This window comes from Eucalyptus grandis, chromosome 1 (assembly GCF_016545825.1).
Source record: "Eucalyptus grandis isolate ANBG69807.140 chromosome 1, ASM1654582v1, whole genome shotgun sequence".
NCBI classification, from domain to species: Eukaryota; Viridiplantae; Streptophyta; class Magnoliopsida; order Myrtales; family Myrtaceae; genus Eucalyptus; species Eucalyptus grandis.
Window position 1 is genome coordinate 23,112,656 of NC_052612.1, and position 9,841 is coordinate 23,122,496.

Here is a 9,841-nt window from a genome sequence, read left to right on the forward strand (position 1 = left end):
GTGATCATCATCACAACAGCAAAGCACTAGCAATGCAAAATATGTACCTCGAGAGATGGAGACATCGGGATCCAAGATTGTGAAAAATAAACGTCGACAAAGCCTTCAAACGAGGAACAAATGATGGATCTGTAGCAAGGGTATACAGGGATGCTCATAAGGCGTTGCTAAGTGGTTTTGCTCAAGCGGTGAAAGCACAATCTCCCTTGCACATGGAAACCCTAGCTATCTATGAGGGCTTGGAGTTTGCCGCGAAATGGGGAAAGGAAGAAGGGTCACATGTGTCTTCCATGGAGTATGACTGCTACATGGCAGTTCGGTTGATTTTGGGGTTAGATTCACCTCCTTGGGAAGTTAGTGAAGTTGTTCAGAAAGGCCGGGCTGCTCTAGCTTCAATTCCTTTCTTAAACTTGACCCATGGACCAAGAGAACTAAATAAAACCGCGAATTGGGTTGCTAAACCCAACTACACTAGTCTCCACCTCGGAATTGGGCCTCAAGTCTCCCTCAATCTCTTTTGGATGTTCTTTGTTTTAAAGCTCATTTGGCTTGTTCCTCTATATTATCTACTTGAAATGAAATGATGACTTTTCAATAAATAAATAAAAAACACTAGTACTAGTAAGGGAAAAAGTGAGTTTTGCTCACTTGTTGGATATTTTTATATTACCCTTACATTAGATAGAAGGACATGATTAACGCATCTCTAGTAACTTCCCACGTCATCCACTTCCTAGTGCAACTACCCATTTTCATTCCTCCATACATTATGCAAATGTGCACACATGTGTCGTCCATGCCCAAATAATAGTATGCTTATTAAATAAACTATAATTTGATAATGCATATAACCCAATAGGTAAAGTTGATACGAAAATAATGGAAAAAATTGGATTCAATTCTGAGTAGCTCCTTCTGAAAATTGGATTGAATACGGATTTGAGCCATACCCATGATCAAGCCACACAAAAAGCATCGACTATCCATTGGGTTGCATCATTGGAGACAATTGTAATGTATTAGCTATTACATGTTTGGCTTAAGAAATTTAACATGGTTTACAATTGTTGGCTTGATGAGTAGCATGCATGATAGGAATAGTATCAGAATCCGGGCATACCCGTAGAATCAAAATTACAAGAAACATAATAATTATCTCTCCAATAATCAGTCATAAATTTAATTCTCCATATATAATATGGCTTATTGCAATTTCATCTGTCAATTTTTTTTATAATTAATTGTGATTATCAATAAAATTGAATCACATAATGTGTGATTATATTAAAGTAAACGTAATATTATATTCGATGTTACTTTAATAGCCAATTAAGAGTATAATATCCCAAATATATTATCAAGATGCTATGATTAATATGTAATTAATTATCCTAGAAACCAGTGGGAAATTTTGAACGGTTCGTGCCTAATTATTGATAAGCAAAAGGGATTGGCTTTGTGTGGGGATTCATTATTTAACAATTAATTTATTATTGTGATATAAATTTAATCATATAATATGTCATAGTATTAAAATAAATGTTTTGTTATTATATTATTACTAGTGCAAGTGAAATATAAATTATATAACACTTTAGAGTTAATCAAAATAGTTAGCAATTGAGATGATCGTTATGTGATGAATAATATCTTTTTAAATATGAAAACTTGGATAATTGTACCTCATAGTAAGCAACTAAGCAACTAATACTACGCTTATTGTTATGCTGTATATAATTTGTAATATAACAAAGAATTATGTAATATCAACATATTTTTAATATTTTATTTATGATTATAATCACCTACAAAATTAATCATATAATATGCGATTATGTCAGTATAATTTAATAGCGTTATGATTATATAAATATATAAGAAAATTTAGCTGTAATATATATATCAACTGCACAAAAGCAGAGTGAATGGGAGAAGAGAAATATGTGCATTTTGGGAAATAGCTATTACAATAAGGCAGTAATATATATTTCAGATGGGCTCGTATAATAGTTATTATTGCAAGCAAATACCGTAATAAACAGTGAACTTGCAATAGACATGTAACGTAAGAACATTTGTTGGAACTTAACGTGCTGTAACGATGGAGGATGGGCACATGTTAAGTGGATTGATTGGGTGAAACAAAAAGCTGATTATGGAGGGGCCGATTCGTTTCATACAAATTGTAACCGTGTTCTGTTGTGGATCGGTTGAGGATTCGTTTGATATGATTGTAACGGAAAAAAAGTACATAAAAAGTCCTAAATTTATAGTATTAGTACTAATTTAGCCATAAACATTTTAATTTGACTAATTTAATCTTAAAATTTTTCATGTTGATATAAAATTTAGTCATTTTAGCTAATTTTGGCTGGCTAACGCTGATTTGACGCTAGCTAGCATTGACATGACAATTTTTAAATATTTTTTTTTGAATTTTTTTTGAACTTTTCCCTTTTTTGTCCTTTTTCTTTTCCTCTTCTTCCTCTTGACCTTGTTCTCTTGTAGCAGCCGACAAGGGTCGTGGCCCTTGCCCATCACCAGCAAGGGCTTCACGACCCTCCCTCGACCTTGCCTAGGGCTACAGGCGAGGCGGCTTTGCCCAAGTCTTGCCATGGCTTAGCTACGGGCGAAGGCAGCCTTGCTCGCGGCTAGTAAGGCCATAGCGGCCTTTGCCCTCACCAGTGGTGGGGCAAGGGCCATGACCCTTGCCGTTGGCCAATGAGGGCTTTGCAGCCCTCGCCTGAGTGGCTGGCAAGCGCTTGTTGATTACTGCAAGAGAAGAAGGCCAAGGGGCAAAAGAGGAAAAGGAAAAAAAGAAATGAGAAAAAAAAGAAAAACATTAATAAAAAAATCAAAAAAAAATTAAAATTGTCATATCGTGTTCGTCGTCCAACCACTTGTCCACGTGAATGCCAGCCGGCCAAAGGATTGAATTGATATTAATGTGAAAAGATTTAGGATTAAATGAATTCAATTGAAAATTTATGATTGAATCGATACGTTTATGACTTTTTTTACTTTTTTCCCTAAATGTAAATGTGTTCTGTTGTGGTCATGTTGTAAAGTGCTATTTTTAATGTATGTTTCATGTACAACGATAACACTTCAATGGCGATTGCCTAAAAGTTGTCATAAATTGTTGCAATTTTGAAGATGCCGTTGCATGCCAAACACCTCCTAAAACCCGCGACACCTTTTTAACAGCTTTGATGGTCGCGCGGAATCTGTACCACACAGTTTCAATGTCTGGTCATGCCTATAAGGTTTGGTTAATTCTGCTTCTCCAAAGAACTTCTTAGAAGTGATTTCCCCGTTAAATACTTGTCAAAGATGAACTTTTTCTTTAAAACAAATCGGAAATTCGATTTAATGCTAGTTTTCAATGTTTGAGCAGTCATTTAGGAAGCAGAAATCAAGCACCATAATGGTTACATCAATTTCAATCATGCTGAAATGGACAACAGACTAATTAGATCGAATGAGTCAGCCTTGGTGAATAAGTTCGGGAGTTGTTGTAAAGGAGCTAACTTTTAAATAAGGAAAAGAGATACCACAAAGCAACATAATTTTGTACAATGCATAATTTTTTTCAATTACTTGAGTACTGTATAACTGTTGAATTAATTACTCAAATGTCATAACTTTTCAAAAATACCCGTCCCAAGTGTTATGATGCTACATAAAATTTCTGACACTGTAATGAATGATTTTTAAAAGTTAGTTATTGATTACAAGCTAGACAATCAAATGAGCATGTTTTAGAAATCGTGGTACTTAAGTGATCAAGAAAAAAATTATGACATTCAAGTAAATATCGTATGAAAGTTATAACATGTGTTGCTCTTATCCTCCAAATGAACATGGAATCAATCTACTTATTCTCATTCTCGAAATAAATCAACAATTCCAAGGTAAATATGGGAATTAGATAAGCATTACACTGATTTTAGATAAATAGACTTAATTTATTTTGCGAAAAGTAATATATTTTGAAAAATATTTTCCTAAAATCGATCGTTTGTATCACTCAAATAGTAAATAAATAAATAAATAATATTTTCACCATTTACGAAATTATTTATACATGAATTGTTGTTAATCATAAAAAAAAATTTTGATTAATTAATTTTTTCTAAATAGTTAATTTTTTTGGCAAAATAAATACAGTCATGGAGTCGAAAGTGTCGGATGGGCCGGTCCAGGACGAATCCCTTGGCAACAGCAAGGACGCGTCTCATGATCAGATCATGAGCAGGAGGCGACTCGAAGGACAGCTGCCCACGCGGGAAGATAACGGCGGTGGGGACCCACACCCCAGCTGTGAAAATTGCGACTGCACAAAAAGAACGAAACGAGTGGGCCCCACCTGAGGTGGGGAAGAGAGAGAAAGGAAAAAAAAATAAAAATAAAAATAAAAATAAAAAATCCCAGCGCAAACATCCCCGGTCCCAGACCCAATCAGCACTGCTCTTTCCCCATGCTTACGCGAAACAACGCATGCACGGCATTAAAGCAGAAAACTATTCCCTGCCGCCCTTCACAAATGAGCCCAGCACGTCATAGCCCTTAGATCCACGTGGACCCCACACCGGGGCGTCGGAATCAGGGGTTATAGTGCATTGGGCTCACGTAGTACGTGAAGCCTGCTAGGAATTTTCCCATACCCCATCGTCATCATCGTGCCCATCGTTCCTCGTGCTCTCACGCAGTTGGTTCTACTGCGGTCAAAAATTAAGGCCTCCCCCAACCCCCTCCCCTCCCTCGAAAGAAATATCTCGATCGGGCCTCTTCGCATTTACCGCAGTTCATGTCGAACGTGGCGTTTTTATAACTCTCTCTCTCTCTCTCTCTCTCTCTCCCTCTTTCTTCTTGTAGCAACCATGTCCACGAACTGTCATTCCTATAAGTTGGCTTGCTGTACAGTTTCTTGAGGACAAAACCTTTCCTTTTCGATCAAGTACGTAGAGAGCAGAGGAGTGCTGTTCAGCTCTGTGTGTGTTCGAGTAGTTTGATATGGAGAGCTTGCTCTGCGATGAGAAATGGGTCGTGAGCCCTTACTCGGTTTCGGATCATCACGCGCGCGAAGCGTTTGAGAACTCGGGCGATTCAGAGCACGTCTGTCGTGGTGGTTCCTGGTTCGGTATGACCCAGCAAGACTGTGATGAGGAGCTTGCCATTTGCTTGGAGAAGGAGAGGGGTTACATGCCCGAGTCTGGTTATGTGGAGTGTCTGGAAGCGAAAGGTTTGGTCTTTGCTAGGACCAGGGTCATGCAATGGCTCATTAAGGTTGATGAGTTGCGAGTGTATAGACCACCGTTTACTTGGGAAACAAGTTTATTGTCTTGTTGTTCTTGATAAGTACTTAACCTTCTCTTTCTTTTCATTTTTGTCTTCTCAGTGTCGAAGTAGATTGAAGCTGTCTTATGGTACGATGTTTCTGGCTGCGAACTACTTTGATCGATTCGTCTCCATTTGTAAGTGCCAGGTAGGAGGTGTTTTTATGATCTTTTCTTGCAGTCGGGTATGACGACTTCAGTTTTTCCCAAGGGACGACTATTATCTCATATAGGACATAGTTCCATTCCCATATTTATCAACCCTGCATTACACAAAGTTTTGTAAGTGTATAGAACCCATATTAGTGTTAGATATCTCATATGCTCGAACAAAGTTACTTTATCGTGTCATTTATTGCATAGATTGTTAGTTTTTCAATGAAGAAACGAGACTAAAGCCACCGAAACCTTTATGTTGTTCCAAGGTCTCAAACAGATCGGATGTACACCTAATCCATCAATATCTTCATTTCTTCATTACTCCCGTGTGTTGAATTTCCAGGAATGGAAACACTGGATTGTGGAATTAGTGTCCATCGCATGCTTATCGGTCGCATCAAAGTTTAACGAGACCCTTAGCACACTTTCGTTACATGAAATTCAGGTGACGATTATTATCATCCCATTGGTATATGCCCGTTAATCTGGTTGTTTTGAGGGTTTCCTTCTACTTTGAGCTGTTTACCAATTGCTAATGCATCGTGAAGATGGAGGATCTGGACCATTCTTTCCAGTCAAGCACCATCCAACGGATGGAGTTGATGCTGCTCCAGATGTTAGGATGGCGTCTGGGTCCCATCACTGCATATTCCTACGTGGAACTGCTGACGTGTAACAGTGACTTCTTGACATCTCATCTTCAAGAGCAGTTCATTACAAAAGTCAATGACTTGCTCCTCCATTCGCTTCTGGGTATAGCATCTGATCTTTTTAAATTCACAGTACCTTGATGGCCAAAACAGTAAAAGGAAAAATCACACTTCGCAAGTACATTATGTTCACCTTAAGTACCCCAATGTATAATTAATCAGCTATTATCCAAAATAATCTGAGAATAACATGAACTTTCGAACCCCTCATAAGCAACGCGTAGAATTTGAAGCCACCTGAAAGACTTACCGAATTGTTTCAGATATCAACTTTGTGGACTTTAGGCCAAGTGTTATTGCTGCATCGGCTTTTCAATGTGGATTTGACAGTGTATTTACATTGTCATCGACCGTGTGTCTCACTAACTACATCCGCCAAATCATCGGTCAAGATCAAAGGGTAAGGATCACATGAGACTCAAAACTTTCGTGTACTTATTTGAATGAAGATATTGTTTAGTTGATGACATTGTTAATCCAATATCAGGAGATGGATTTGATGAAATGCCAGAAGCTTATGGAAGTTCAGATAGCCAGTGAATGCTTCAGAGCAATTACTTGCGGGAGTTTCAGCTACTGCCCTTCAAGTCCGGTCACTGTTCTATTGGCAGAGCGGATTGATGTTAATGACGACCACGTTGATCTCTCTTTTTCATGGTGCAAGCAAGGTCATGCATTGGCATCGCCAAATCGAAGAAGACAAAGAGACTAAGGAGAAGCATCAGTTGAACAACTTCTAGTTAGAACAAGAAGTGAACATAGAATTATACGCAATAACCTTGGGTTGCTACAAATTGCCAATCCATGGAAGACAAACTGAACTACTTCATTCCATCAGATTTTTTGGTAACAAGTCAACGTTAACAAAATTAGACATCAATTTATCCATCTTGGCGCTCGTTAGTATGGGTATTGACATCTGTTGTATGTTTTGGGGCTATTGGAAATGTCCATCCACTCGTCAATGACCGCTTTGCCGGTTGATTATCCGTTGGTAATTCATGCTTAACATTCTCAAATTTCGGCCATTGGTCTACCAAGACCGCCAGTGAGAAACGCATGGCACGGGTGTAGTTAAACTAAGTAGGTGGAGGCTGGAAAGTTTGTGTTGAAATGATGCTGCCACAATTCACAAAATTACAACTGCAGGACTAACGGAAGGAAGCTGGAAAGCTAGCGAAGAAAGATCTCCATAGTATTACCTTGTCTTTAGTTAGTATAAAAGCTAATTAATGTGCAAATTGGGTGGCTACTTTCTGTACAAGGGAGGTCAGCAACCTAGTCTGGGATTCTTATCCCCCACCTCCTCTACGTAAGTTGCTTGAGGCTAATCTTTATAATAAGCTACCTTGATGTAATGTTGAATCTGCTTCATGAATGAATTACTCTTTTGTTGGCCAAAAAGAAGATAGCTACGTTGCAAGAATTTTGTGTGTTGCCCACTACATGTGGAGCCTACTTGATTCACCGGAACATGGAAGGGAAATAAAAAATCAAATCAATGAGACGTCGACTAAATTGTTTGGTTCACACAGAATTGATTTCTTAAGTAAGTGCACTTATTATTCGAACTTAGGTCATCATTGGTGGGATCAAGCTATCGTTACACTGAAGTCACTATTTGGTATTCGAAAGTCTCCAACTTAAAGCAGTTGCTTTTGATTTTGATTCTTCAATAGTCAGTTGTGAGTTGTTACCGATTAAATCAAGTAACCTTTTAAACCAGAAAATTATATAAATAGTTCATGAAACTTGAGTCTAATACGCAATATCGTCGCTGGATTTTTAATTTATTCAATATGATCTCCAAATAATTAGTAAACATCAAATCCAGTCCCTAAACAATATAAAAAAATACAATATTGTCATTATGTTAATTCAAGTTAACATAATCTACTGATATGACTTCTTATCCATTAAGTTTGAACGGTAGACAACCAAAAAAGTTACACATGAATTATCCAAGTAAATATTCATCTCAAATCAAGATATAACTAATCCATGTCATCAAATGATAATAGACATAGTAATGCCTAAAGTGGATAAATAAAAAGATGGATATGTTGACTCATCATTGTTAAAAGTCCAACTTAGCGCATAATAATCCACATCATCAAATAATATCATGATTTGATGTTTAAGCAAATTAAAGAACTACATTGAATACTTATCAATAGTTCATGGATTACATTGGACAAATCAAAAGTCTGGAGACAAAATTGCATATTGCGCAAATATTCAGGATGATTTATGTCATTTTCCCTTTTAAACCGTACATAGCATTAGCATAATATGTTTGTGACCTTACCTTGGGTTAGCCACTAAAGGTTGGCTGATGGATTACTAAGTTTAAACTTAGCTTGAACTCTCTCAAGCACGCACCAATTCGAGGACTTGATTACCTTGGGCGAACCACTTAGGCTGCGTTTGGTAGTCAAGATAAAATTCGAGATAGAATATGATTTATCATATCCTACATTTGGTGCTCACTCAGGACAAGATAAAGTTAGATATAAATGGGATATAGACAGGATAAAATTATCCCATGGGGGAGGTGGGATAAAAGTGGATAGGATTTCTAATATCCATAATAGGAAAGTTATTTTTCTCGAATAACAAACTTATTAAATTAACAAAATTGAAATTATATTTCAATATAAATAATATTTGAATTTTGATTTAAGAAATTAAGGCCATATTTGGTAACCATCCAAATAGGGCCAAATTATGATTTTTTGTTCCCATAATCGGTTTGGGCCGAGAATCGCATTTGGTAAAATTTTTGTTATTGGGAACAAATTTGTTCTCGGAAATAGATTGGGAATGAAATCAAGAATAAAAAAAAAGTCGATTCTTATTCCGAGAACAAATTCGAGAATCAAAAACCAACTCTTCTTCTTCTTCCATTTGGCCATCTCGCGACCACCGTCTACCGCGCCGCCCGCCGCGCGCCGTCGCCGGTCCGGCAAGTCCGGCCACCGGCGAGGCTCGGCCTCCCCCGGATCTGGCGAGGCCGAGCCTCGCCGGTGGCCGGCGGGCCTCGTCGGGGCGGACGAGGCCCGCCTAGCCCCGGCGAGGCTCGCCCGGCCACTAGTGAGGTTGGGCAAACCTCGCGATGCCTAGCCTCGCCGGTGGCCGGGCGAGCCTCGCCTAGCCCCGCCAATGGCTAGGCGAGCCTCACCTAGCCCCACCGATGGCTAGGCAAGCCTCGCCTAGCCTCGGTGAGGCTCGGCCAATGAGGGCCACCCTCGCCGAGGGCCGACGACGCTCCGGTGAAGTCGCCGGCCCTCATCGGCCGGTCGCCGATCCGGTGGCCCACAAGAAGAAGAAGAAGAAGAAGAAGAAGAATAGGAGAAAAAGGAAAAAAGAAAAGAAAAAAAATGAAAAAAAGTAAAAAATTTATTTAAAAATTAAAAGAAATTAATTTGGAACATAATTAATGAGCATGGTACCAAACACAATTCTATTATAGAATCGAAAATTTGGACGGTTACCAAACGCGTTCTTTTACTCGGAATCGATCCCGAGAACATTATAAAAAATAATCATTTCGATCGGAAAGTCATTTCCTGAATGAACTGGCACAAACGCGTCCTAAAAATTAAAAAAAAAAAAAAATATATATATATATAT

General features: G+C 38.3%; 1 protein-coding gene across 1 annotated transcript; it reads left to right on the plus strand.

Annotated features, from left to right (window-relative positions):
- The first annotated feature begins 4,900 nt into the window (after positions 1-4,900).
- On the plus strand, positions 4,901-6,920 carry LOC120296204 (putative cyclin-D7-1). The gene is made up of 6 exons (XM_039317904.1): positions 4,901-5,289; positions 5,402-5,488; positions 5,842-5,943; positions 6,047-6,251; positions 6,472-6,608; positions 6,696-6,920. The coding sequence occupies exons 1-6, from the start codon at positions 5,017-5,019 to the stop codon at positions 6,918-6,920; spliced, it is 1,029 nt and encodes a 342-aa protein (XP_039173838.1). The 5' UTR covers positions 4,901-5,016.
- Positions 6,921-9,841: the final 2,921 nt, after the last annotated feature.